General features: G+C 37.5%; 1 protein-coding gene across 5 annotated transcripts in view; it reads left to right on the top strand.

Annotated features, from left to right (window-relative positions):
• Positions 1-13,039, top strand: part of PLAG1 (PLAG1 zinc finger) — a 50,662-nt gene that overhangs the window by 30,633 nt on the left and 6,990 nt on the right. Inside the window, exons 2-4 of one of the 5 annotated variants that reach the window (XM_017341312.3) lie at positions 1,478-1,582; positions 10,012-10,110; positions 12,573-12,931. In XM_017341312.3, coding sequence (XP_017196801.1) covers positions 12,690-12,931 — 242 coding nt within the window. In that variant the 5' untranslated portion in view covers positions 1,478-1,582; positions 10,012-10,110; positions 12,573-12,689. Of the gene's footprint in view, positions 1-1,477; positions 1,583-10,011; positions 10,111-12,572; positions 12,932-13,039 lie in introns of those variants that run through there. The other 4 variants (XM_002710501.5, XM_017341313.3, XM_051843751.2 and 1 more) reach the window with 4 other exon arrangements.

Below are 13,039 nucleotides of genomic sequence, written 5' to 3'. Positions count from 1 at the left end.
CGTGCATTTTCTCATTTGAATCCTTTATAATGTCTAGAAACCACACTGTAGCCAGGAAGTCATCCTGGAGTCCAGACCACCTTCAGGTTTGACCCCTGAGTTCTTGGCTGTCATGCCCACCCTCAGCCACACACACACTTTTCCTTCCTTGCTTGCTTCCTTCCTCTCTTTTTTTGCCTTTCCTAATTGTACATCTTTTTCCTTTTCTGACCTTCTTTGATACTTGTTTATACCATATAATATTGTTTCTAACTATTGATTTGTTACTATAAAAATATTTTGAGGGGCTGGTATTATGGTGTAGCAGGTTAAGCCATCACCTGCAATGCCAGCATCCCATATGGGCACCATTTCAAGTCCTGGCTGCTCCACCTCTGAACCAGCTCCCTAATGCACCTGGGAAAGCATCAGAAGATGGCTCAAGTGCTTGGGTTCCTGCACCCACATGGGAAACCCAGATGGAGTTCCAAGCTCCTTGCTTCAGCTTGGCCCAGCCTCAGCCACTGTGACCATTTGAAGAGTGAACCAACATATGGGAGATCGCCATCTCTGCAACTCTGCAACTTTTCTTAAAATTTAAAAATACTTTAGGCAGTTTTTTTACTAAAAACTGTACTTCTTAACAGATAATTTATCTTCATAGAGTGGCAACCATATGTAATTGAACCTTGACTCTGGTTTAGGGAAGCAAAGTAGGTGCTTTTCTGTGTAAAACTTACAGCATCCCTTTCCTGTCTCGGTTAAAGCTCCTGGAGGTCTGTCTTCATAATCTGTGCAAACAGAAGAATGCTGAGGATAACCCCCAACACTGAGTGCTTCAGGATGCATTTTGGGTTTCTTTGTGAGTTTTGGAAGACTGACTGGCCCCTGGGAATTCACTTGGAAACAAGTAACAGTCACATCATAAAGACTAACTCAGGAGCTGAGAAATTGTTCCCAGCCCTTTTTTCTGCCTCTGTGTTAGGGCGCTCAGCCCTTCAGTGTTCTCTATAGCAGATGGCTCTAGTACCTGGCTGAGAAAAGCACTTGTGGTGTGGGGTTGCTGTCTCAGCTTTTGCTTAGAACATGGTAGATACCACTGAAGGTTTTTCTGAAAACTATGGTACCAAGAAAATAGATGTGTTTTAGAATATAAATAATGAAATTAAGCAGAAACCTTGAGAGTTGGCAGTGCACTTGAAATACTATTTTACCAAATATAAGTATGAATAATCTAGATAACTGATTCAAGAAGGGTGGAGCAGATATGTAAATCTAGGGGTATTGATTTGTTTGCTTTTCATTGTTTCATGTACTATTGATATTTTATGTGTTTCACATTTGTTTCTAATAAGGTTTAAGATAGATTTTTTTCAATAACTATAAAGTACAAACTATAAATAAGTAATAACGAATAAAATCCAATTTGGTTCCTATGCCATTTACCAGATTGAGCCTGACTTTTGGAATTTCAAACTAACTCTTCTTTTCTTTTTAGGTTGCCTCTTGGTGCTGCCTTGGCTGTATTTGGCACCCAGAATGCTTCATTCTATCACAGTCTGTTAATAAGGTTGCCTTGCTAGAGTTTGGAGCAGGGCCTCAGGTAGGTGGCTTTTATCATTATATGGCATGACTTTCAAAGTGATCAATTACTCCCATTTCTAAATAATGTGAAATATGGTATTACAAGCTTTGAAAAGCATGCCACATAATAAGCATGCCACTTACGGTCGTAAGACCCAACCACCTATATTGCAATCAGCAAGACTTCATTAGTAGTTAGGATCCAGTGGAAGGCTTAGAATACTGGCAAGGAGCAGTACACCCCACTCTGTACACTAAATGCATAGCTGCTGTAAAGCTTATCTGTTCCCATTCTCCACATGGCCTTCAGATGAACTCTGAAACTCTTCCTTCTCTCAGTCTTGCTCAGAGTAATAGACTGTTCCATGCTGCCACTCTGTTTCTGTCTGCTAGGAAGGACCTGATTAACTATGGGCAGATGGAGAAGATGCTAGAGTAAGGGGTTTGGTGGGACAAAAGCAATTTGCTAACATTGTTGGGGAAAAGATACACACAAGCATCCCAATTTCCAAGCCTGTAGATGCAGCTCTGTGGCACAGAGCCAAGGTGTAGCAATACTTGGAAATCCAAGCACACATGGATTTGGCACCAGGTAAGTATGTCAGCAGGACCTCAAACACAGGATTGAGGTTTAGAGGCCAGTATCGCCAGCCCTGGGGTGGGGAGACTGCGGGGCAAAAAAGTGGCTGTGCTGACTCAAGCTCTTGAACTGTCCTCTGATGGCAGGCCCCCAACGGGGAAAGCAGTTGGAGTGAGAGCAAGGCAGGCTTTATCATGTATACAAACAGAACTTTATAATCAGATTAGAAGTGTGTGTGTGTGTACATATATATAAATATAAATAACTGGCTAAAATTTGCTAAGAAGCACAGCATTCTTTGGAAATGAAACATTAAAATCCCATTAGCATTAAGTTTTTAGTCACCTATTTAAGCTTTTTTTTTAAAAAAAATGTGTGTGTGCTATCAGTTATGGATTTTTTTTCTCCTTCTTCTTCACTGTAGTTTTTACTCTTGTTTTTAATGAGGCTTTTTTTTTTTTTTTAGTGGCTGGAAAAAGAAAATTTTAATTACTTTTTTTGAGCCAAACTCCAATTATGCATGTTTTCTCTTTTTGATTCTCCCATATCTGTAGTCTAAAATATGCTCCGATATTTTCGTCATCATTCCCACATTTCAGTTTTGCATGAAGCACATCTTCTCCAAAGAGTTTAAATTTTACATGGTCCCTTTTCCCTTCCATAAAACTTCACTGGCCATTTCCAAATGGTGAATCCTGATTAGCGTAGGTTACATGTGCTGTGGAGCAGAACACCTGAAGGCAGAAATGTTCTGAAAATCCAGGACTACTGAGTGCTCCCTGGGCTTGCCCCTAAGTGGCATGAGCCTGAATCCCCCTCACTTCCAAGGCCCGTGGCAGCAGCAGGGAGTGCTTCTGCAGGGACACAGGAGCAGTGAGACTCCCAGGTGGTTATCTTGCTCCACGAGGCTCCTACTCCGCCAGAACAAACTCACCATCTAATTATACAGGATTTGTCTCCTGAACTTGCTTTAAAACCAGTTTGAGATTTCAAGGGCCCTGAAACAGGGTTGCTTTGCTTCCTGAAATTCCCTTACAGGGACTACAATTCTGTTGAACAAGTAATGATCAAATGTCCACTTGGTGCTAGGACACTGCCTGCGTGTGGGGATATAAGGGTGAGTGGTGGTACCCCTGCAGAGGAGATTACTGTCTTGGAAGGAAAGGCAGGTCAGACAAGTCTTCATTTCAAGAAGACCTTGCCAGTCCATATTAGGGATAGAAGTCTCAGAGAAGGAAGGTTTTCAAATCCATTCTCAATCAAGTAGAATTGACCAAGGAATCTAAATATCAAATCTCTTCTAATAGCTAGGAGAGTATGTGGGGTCCTCTGGAGGCCCAGGAGGGAATGGCAACTTCTGACTTGACAGTTTTGCCTATAACTGATCTCATTTACCTTTAACTGTTTGGGAATAAGTGGAAGTGGTTGTTTTAGAATTATTTTAACCTGGGCATAATTTGGGAGGGACAGATGGATGGTACAAGCAGACCCTTACCTGAAGTGGATTCTGTTTTCATCACGTTGTTGAGTGCTATGGAAGCTTCAGCCCTTACTAAACCTCTTTGTGTATGCAACAGCACAAGCCCCTATTTAAAGTGCACATTACCTTGAGATGGCCTGAAACTAATTTCTCTGCATGAGCTTTAATAGTCGAGTAAAAATTTTCTTCCCTTGGCACTTTTCACGTATTGCATCTGATTTCTGCCTTTCTCTTTGAATTCATAGTTAGATTCAGTATAGATACCTGGGAGTTCAAACATGGAATTTGGATTCTTCTCTGTTTGTGATTTTAATCACATTAGGCAATTAACCATACCTGAATGGAGGAATGGCCTCCAAATGTTGAGGCTCTTTCAGTGTGAACATGTTTATAGTTAGGAGCAAACATTTTTCTAAGACCCGTGGAAGTGGGGTGAGTGGTAATAAATAGCTCATCACAGTTTTGGGATATATATGATTTTCAGATTGAGCTGACCTAGGGGCTACTTCCTTTATAATAATAAATCACCAATAGCTTGGAAATGTTTTATACAAAAAAACAAACAAGCAAACAAAAAAAAACCTGAGGAAGTCATCTAAGAATCAAGTATTGCTTAAGTAATATTACTTTGTATTTGAGTATACTTGTGGCTCTTTCTCTCAGACATCATTGCTCTCTTTTGTACAATTTGCTCTCCTTTTCTGTTTGCAAATACTAATTGCCCTATGTGATGAAAGTGAAAATTCCCTAATGAACCATTCCTTTGTATTTCTTAGCTTTCTTAGTTTAATAAGAATATGCAATCATAGGAAACTCCCCTATCAAGAAGTTAAAATTAAATGCTAACTTCCGAGTAATACATCTTTAAGATAGTACTTTTAAAAGAGAAGAAAAACTTTTTAACTTCATATGGTATTTTGTTCCATAAAATAAATAACCAAGGAAAATGTTTCTGAACTGGAAAAACATTTATGTGAATATTCCATCTCATCAGGTCATCTTTTCATTCTGTCTGGGTACTCTAGAAAAATTAGTGGCCTGAAGCAACATCATAATTGTAGAGATGATAAAAGTGAAAATGATAAAAGTGATGGAATTTCCTGGTTCCACTTTGGAATTCCTTGACTTTTTCCTGTTAGTTCTTTTCTTTCTTTCCTTTCCTTTCCTTTTCATTTCTTTTTTCTTTTCTTTTCTTTTCCTTCCTTCCTTCCTTCCTTCCTTCCTTCCCTTTCTTTTCTTTTCTTTTCTTTCTTTTCTTTCTTTTCTTTTTCTTTCTTTAATACACAAGGATCTTCCATCCACTGATTCACTTCTCAAATATTAGCAACAGCCAGAGCTGGGCCAGGCCAAAGCCTGGGACCTAGAACTCCAGCCAGGCCTCCCACGTGCGTGGCAAGAACCAAGTACTTGACCCATCACCCACCCACTACCTCCCAGGGTGCTCATTAGCAGGAAGTGGAGGAGGAGACAGGACTCAGACCAGGCACTCTCATATGAGATGTGGGTGTCCTGAGTGACACCAAAATGTCTGCCCCACCAGTGCTTCTTGAAAACAAATATGTCTACTCTTTTCCTTCACTTTTCTGTTAGTTTTTAATATTTCTGTATTAAATAGAAGACCTTTCTGAAGTTCAGGAAGGCTAATTTTTATGATAAGTTTTCAAAAACATTGTCCTAGAACTATATTTAATGAATTGCTCAAAATAAGTTAAAAATATCAAATACAGGCATTCAAAAAGATCATCCTTGGTTTTTATCAAGTTTATTTAACTCATGTAGAAAAATGCTATAATTGGGCTGGCGCCACGGCTCACTAGGCTAATCCTCCGCCTAGCGGCGCCAGAACACCAGGTTCTAGTCCCGGTCGGGGCGCCGGATTCTGTCCCGGTTGCCCCCCTTCCAGGCCAGCTCTCTGCTGTGGCCAGGGAGTGCAGTGGAGGATGGCCCAGGTGCTTGGGCCCTGCACCCCATGGGAGACCAGGAAAAGCACCTGGCTCCTGGCTCCTGCCATCGGATCAGCGCGGCGCGCCGGCCGCGGCGGCCATTGGAGGGTGAACCAACGGCAAAGGAAGACCTGTCTCTCTGTCTCTCACTGTCCACTCTGCCTGTCAAAAAAAAAAAAAAGAAAAAAAAAAGAAAAATGCTATAATTTTCTGTATCCCCGACATAGAATGAGTTCTTTAAGACCCTACTCTAACGCACGGGTTTTAGGCTCAGGCCTTTGCTGTGTCTCCTGCTTCACGGTGAAAATGCAGCTCCTTTCTGCTCTTCTCTGCAGAGAGCAGCTAGCACCCCACCCACCCCCACCCCCAGCAGCTCACCATCCTTCCTGCTTCTTGCCAGCCGCTGATATAAGGCCTCAGGCATGTTCTCACTTTGCAAATCTTTGTTAGGAATGGGGGCCAGATTGATGTTATCCACTTGTTCTAGTTGATTCCTTAGTAATAAGGCCAATCAGAAAAGGCTTATTTTCTGAAGCAAAGTAAGTGTTCCAGACAGCTTTTTGTTACTATCATTGTTATTGTTTTACGCTTAAGACTTTTCAGATTGCTGCTAGGTTTACAAAACTACCTTTCCATTAGCATATTCAGTTTGCCAGGGCATCCCTTATCCGCACTACATTATATTTGGCTGGATTATAGATAAGTATATTGTGCTTTATGTTTGTTGTGTGCTTGAGCAAATCTGTAGGTCATTGTGTTGCTAGTGAACACTTGCCCTGTTTTCTTTTTTTTCTTCAGTCAATACTTATTTCACTTCTATTTATGGGAAACAGCAATGATTAAAACTGCAATGACCCTTGCCCCTTTACTGCCTACAGTTGATTTTTCATTCTCTCTCATGTTTCATAATTGCAAAATAGTTTTTTCTCTTTTATTCTTTACTAATTAGTGATTTTAGAAACCTACATAAATGTATTGCTGTAAAAATGTCTCAGTTATACAGGATCACTGAAGTTGTTTTTAAAAATGTACTAAGTATGCTGTTGTGTTTCCTTCAAAATTGACTGTCTTCAATTATAGTATCTCATTAATAGTTGCTTTCATATTATTCAAAACTCTTATCTCGTATGCATAAAATCGTTCCCAACTGGTAAGTTTCCTTTTGCAACCTACTTGTTTATATAAAAAACATGCTTTTAAGTAAATGTCAACATTTTCTGAATTGTTTACTAATGGTATTTTGTGATTAGCATGAGGGAGAATAAAGCTTTGATGTTTGTTGGCATTTGCCCTTAATTAGCAAAATCTGTTTTGACTTTTACATATGAAAGAATTATTGATGCAGGTAAGTGTTGTAAAAATTGACAATGGTTAGGAAAATGACTGTCAGAACTATGGAATTTAAAATGCAGAAAGAGTTTTCATTACAAGCTTGTTCTTTTGCTCACATAGGAATTGGGTTCCATAGACCCTCTGTTGTATGACTCATTTTTGCTTGCTATTTTTCTGTGTGAGTCACTGTTTCAGAATCAGGTAAAATGTAGGAAGATGAAGCTGTATGTGTGTACTCAGCTACAGGCAATACTCCCTCTAACTGTTCTTTCTATGTATAACAAAGTTGCCCTGGAAAAAATTCCTGCCCTGTTACAAACAAAAACTGGAAGGGTATTCTGACCTGCTGTTCCCATCTTAGAACAATTTGAAATGGGTGTCCATGTTTTCTACGTTGCTTCACGATTCTTCAGACCAAGACAAAGAAGAATTTTCCTCACCTGAAGAGCATAGTAACCAATCTTTGATAAGGTTTTTTTTTTTTAAAAAGTGGACAATAAAAATATAGGTACAGCTTTTATTGAAGATTTTTAAGAATAGTAGTCCTAATACATTTAAACAGTTTTTCCTAATTGTATAAATGAGAGCATACAGTTAATTTTAGTTAGGATTACTTGAACTGTATTTTTTTATGTTACACATCAGATGTCCAAATAATTCTAACCAGCTCCCAATTTCTTTTGTTTGGGGAAATAATTAGCAGTCCTTTGAAATTACTTGAAAGCTCATAAGAACTCAAAATAAGTTGATTTTAAGGAAATTATCCATAAAGTTGGGACTGTTTATGATAAAAAATTTAAATGATGCTTTATTATTTTATTACTACTGAAAAATATATAACAGGTAATTTGTAGACTATTAAAGTATCTCAAAACAGGATACATAATTTTAGACTGGATTGAAATACTTAGATGCTCAAGTATTTTATAATAAAACGCCATTGAGCAATAAGCACAAATAAAAATCTTACAAGTGTGCATGAGGTATGCAATATGTTGGGTAAAGAAGAAAAAATATGTATTGTTTATTAGTCAAATTTGGTTTTAGATTCTTTTTCTACTCAGATCTATACTATACCAGTTATTATTTTAGTCGTTACTTAGATTGTTTAAAATTTACTTTGTAAACTGCCTTTTTATGCTTTTTAAGTCTTAAGTTTATTTCCCTTGGGAGATCATTATTTGGCAGCTCTAACAGAGAAAAATAAACACCATCCCTTCTTCTGGCTTTTGATTGTAAGAGTACCTCTGAAGGCTCATGGAAAAGTAGAATGAAAATAATTTTTCAGTGCAAAAAAATATTTAAATCCATGCATAGTGTTTTTCAAACTGCACATTTTCCATGAACTTTTTGCAGACCCCTCATGTATACAATTTCAGAAATTTTTTTGCACCAAAACCAAGTTATCTTTTAATTCAAATTTCCCATGAACTTTTCAAAGTACCCTTGTGTAATAACAGGATTTACCCACTTGCAAATTGATTTGCTAACCTGCCTCTGTCATGGAACACAGTAGAATAAAAGTGAACTAAGAGTTTGAGGGCACCAGCCCCTTCTTGACCACGCACATGCTATCGAGTGGTTCAGCGTCTGTGGCTTCACCTTAGAGTGGCAGTGATGATAAATGCACCCACCTCTGGAGTCAGTGAATTTCAGGGAGGCAATAATGAAAACACTCTACACTTGTAAGGTATTTATATTGTTAAAATAACACCATAACACAGAATGGTCTTTCATATTCTTAATTACCCTACCAAAAACTCAGTATATGTGCCCTGGGCAAGTAAGTATTTACAAAGTTAATTTTATTATTTTGCAATTTTGATGTGCAGAATTCAGTTCTTCCATTTATGCATGTCCTATGCTTTACAAAAGAATGGAGCTTTTGCTTTAACTTTTAAAATATCTTTTATTGGTCTAAATTTTTATTTTTTCTTGTCTTTTAAACTATGAGAATAATTGCCGCTTTCAAATATATCCATGGTGTAATTGTAATGATGCTTGAATGTCCTCTATTAAATATTTCAGTTATTATACATCATCAAATTTTTAAACTGTGAAAATTTTGTTTCAGGGAAAATTATTAGATTTGTGTTTAGGACTTTAAGATTATTTTCATTTAACCTGTCATTGACAAATACTTTTGTTATTATATTTTAAAACTATTTGATTTATATATATATCCCCCCAAATTCTTAGAATCATTAGTCCTGAATGTTCACCTTAAAAATACTTAGTTTACTAATCTTTCATGCCTTGTACTCTCCAGTAGATGGTTCTAAATTTTTCTGTCTTTTGACCACAGTTCTTTCCATATTTACTTGTATATTCAAGAATTATTAACAGATCTTTTTCTATAAGTGTTCTCAATCTACTAACAATCATGCTAAGAGGCATTTTTAAGCTATTTTAATATATTTTCAACAGTGATCTCCAAAAACCAATAAACCAAATGATGCTTCCTTGCTAACACCTTTTTCTGTTGTATCAAACCTGTATTTAATCTCCTTTGCATGTTTTTGAAATCTAAAGAGCGCAAAGCTATTGCTACATTTCAACAATCCTTGCAGCATTCTGAATAATAGATTGGCAGGTATTGCAGGTAACAAGAGTTTAGCTCTGAGAAGCCCCTGTTGCACAAGTGTGCACAGCGTGGGTGTGAGTGTTTTCATCAGGAGTCTGTTCTTTGGTGTGGTTCTAGATGCCCTCTCCAAGACAGAACTGAGTTTGTCTCTCCCATGATAGTATTAAACTTAATGAATTTTTGTTCAGTTTGGTTACCTTCAGTAACCCTACTATCCATTTCTCTCCATATGCACGTTAAGTTTTTGAAAACACATTAAATTGAATTTGGGAAACGTGGGGAGTCATTCAGCATCACAAATTGCCATTTATCTAGGTAATACTATTTTACCTTTTATTTCTGCATTTATTTGGTCATGTAAATGTGCTTAGAACTAATAAAAATTTGCAAACAGTGAAAATGCATGACATCAGCAGAGAATGGAATGTACGCATGTGCCTTAAAGTTGCAATTCTCTTGCGCTTTTTTTCCCATCATTTATGCACTGGTTCCATTTAGAGTATAGTCTATTCTCTTTTTTCCACCTTAGATTGGCCAAAATGGGAAGGATTGGATTCCACTCTCTTCCACGAAGAGTTAATGGGACTGGCTAAGATCAAAATCTGAGTCTTTTTCCATCAGCAGTCAGGTATGCATTGAACAAAAATCACTATAATTCTATGCATGCATCTTTTAAAGTATTGATATGCATATTATGAATATGGTCTTCGATTGTGTATAGATGTTGAGCTCACAACTGCATAATTTTCTTATAGTTTAAAATGTGCCTATGATAAATAATTTAAGTTTTGTAATGCATTAAGATGAAAAGGTATTATCAGCCATGAAAAAATTTCAGCTGGTCTTAGAAAAGTGTAATATTTGAAATCAGTGCAATTCTTCATTGCTCAGTATGTACACACAAAGATAACAAAATGTATTTCTTACTCCATATTGAGTATCACCAGTTTTAATATAATCAAAATGTTTGCATATTGGCTTATGGTATGCTGTTAACACTTTTTAAAATAACTTTGAAGTTGTTTTTCTTAAATGGAATTCTCTGCCCATTATGTTGAATCTTGTAACAAAATGGCACGTATGACCAGTCTTTGAAATATTTTCAGATGTTAGTTACATACAAGGATGTAGGTTCTTGTTTTCCATTTTGATTATGCCATTAGAAAATGATCACCTTGTTTCTCAAATTGTTCTAAACAGGTACTTAAAAGCATCATATTAGTATATCAAATAATGAAAATAAATTTTTCCTATCATGGCAGAATACCTTATGCGAGTTTACAGTGTCATTATTGGTTACAGCTGGGTATTTCTGAGGGCCACAAAGGAGTTGTGTTTTGATGAGAGTATGACAGAAAAGGAACAAGTCCTTGAGATTTAGAAAATCTAAAACCAGAGACTACATATTAATATTAGCGTGGATAAAGTCGATTGTGTTGTGTTAATGTCCCTTTTAAAGTGTAAGGGATACTTTTAGACAATTTGAACAGCACACAGGATCTTGCCTATATCTACCTATTAAAGAGGAAAGGACAGACGAAGCAAACACTACTGATTTGATCAAATAGATGGATGCTTGCTATATTTTGCCCATTTACGGACAGTCTCTGCATTTTTAGCATACAATACACTTAATTTTACAAAAAAAAATAGGTATTTCGAGTCTTATGCAGAAGTATAGCTGGAATCTGTGAAAGTCAGTGGAACAGACCAAGTTTATGAAGGCAGGTGTCAGGCTGATGCCAAGACATAAGGGGTAAGGAAGTTGATTTTCATTTCTTAAAAACATAGTAAGATGAAAAATCCAATCTGAATGGTAGTTGAATACAGTCATTTAGCCACATATTATGTTTTCAGTTTAAAAAGTCAGATCTTTTAAAAGGAGGTTACAAGTATTATCATTTCTGTGGTCTTTTGAAAGTACATCACTAAATTAGTATTCATAGACATTGAGGAATCAGCTAACACTCGCATTGATTGGCTTTTGGGGAGGTTGATTTTCCTACTGTGAGAAACAGAGTTGATAATACTTAGTTTCTCACTTATGATGTTTAAAGGCTTCAATTCAGTTTTAGAGTTTTTTTGGTTTAAAAAGATAGATAACACTCTTTGCTGTACAATCTGTATGTTTCACTCTCTCACAGCACCAATAATGAATTCAAACTCGAACACACCTCATTACCAGCCTGAATCACCTCTGTAAGGCTGTATTCTTGCACAGGTGTTGCGCATTAAGTCAGAAGTCCAAACAGGCTTGCTGCACACTGTTACTGACTAGCACAGGCTGATCCCCATCTACCCCACCCCCCACCAGCTCCTGGGGAGGCCTGGTGACTCCAGCTTACCTGCTGATTCCCAGTGCTCCCAGTGAACAAAATCATTTTCTGTGATGTGAAAAGTGTTCAGGAAAATTATTTTCAGCATGCGCTTTTCCCAAAAACAACATGGAGTCATGCTCTTCAAATACTGTAACATCAAAAGGTTTCACTATTTCAAGAATCATTTTGCACTGTTATTCAGAAATCCCTCAGAGTGTAAGGGCACCCATCTAGAATGGACATGGTCATGCTGGGCAAGACGTTCAGCTTTTTCAGGCCTCTGGTGCCTGTGCATCAAGGACTTCCAAGGACTCAGTGGTTCACAGGTGCCTAAAAGAGGTTCCAGCTGCTTGTTTGTATTGTCCTATAAGCCAGCCAGTGTGTGACCAGAGTGGACGTGCCAAGTGAAAGTATGTGTGCTTTGATGTTTTTAGTCAGATATATGCGCCCTCATGCCTTGTGACTAGTGAGGGTTGATAGTACCCCTTCTAGACTTGTGTTTCGATGCTTCCTGAGGGTCCCTGAAATCACTACTGCTATGCCTAAGTACAACATTTGTCAGGTGGAATTTCCTGGTATGTATGAACTGTTCATTCTGAGCAATGCTTTTATATGTTTTTTTGACAAATATAAAGAAACCTACAGATATTACATCAGACCAGCTGAATCCATTTTATGGTTTCTTTTTTAATTCAAAAGCATCACATAGCAAATAAAACTTTTAAAAATTGAGTTTAGTTACAAACTAGTTGTTTCTTATTTTTTTTTCCAGTCCCTTTTTGCTTTCTTTTACGACCACATGAAACTTGAGAAGCCACCTAAAGCTATATCATTTAGTGGAGTTGGGCAGTTCCCAAGTGTCCAACAAGAAGGCCTGGTTTAGGCTGCGATGGCCACTGTCATTCCTGGTGATTTGTCAGAAGTAAGAGATACCCAGAAAGTCCCTTCAGGGAAACGTAAGCGTGGTGAAACCAAACCAAGAAAAAACTTTCCTTGCCAACTGTGTGACAAGGCCTTTAACAGTGTTGAGAAATTAAAGGTTCACTCCTACTCTCACACAGGAGAGAGGCCCTACAAGTGCATACAACAAGACTGCACCAAGGCCTTTGTTTCTAAGTACAAATTACAAAGGTATTAAACTCTATTTGTCTTTCAGATTATATTTTCTCTTATGTTGGCCATTTGAAGCCACTGTAAACGTATGTATTTGTATACACATTTTTCAGCTGATTTGCCAAG

The sequence above is a fragment of the Oryctolagus cuniculus genome, chromosome 6 (assembly GCF_964237555.1).
Source record: "Oryctolagus cuniculus chromosome 6, mOryCun1.1, whole genome shotgun sequence".
Classification (NCBI taxonomy): domain Eukaryota; kingdom Metazoa; phylum Chordata; class Mammalia; order Lagomorpha; family Leporidae; genus Oryctolagus; species Oryctolagus cuniculus.
This window is presented reverse-complemented; position numbering and strand designations above follow the sequence as displayed.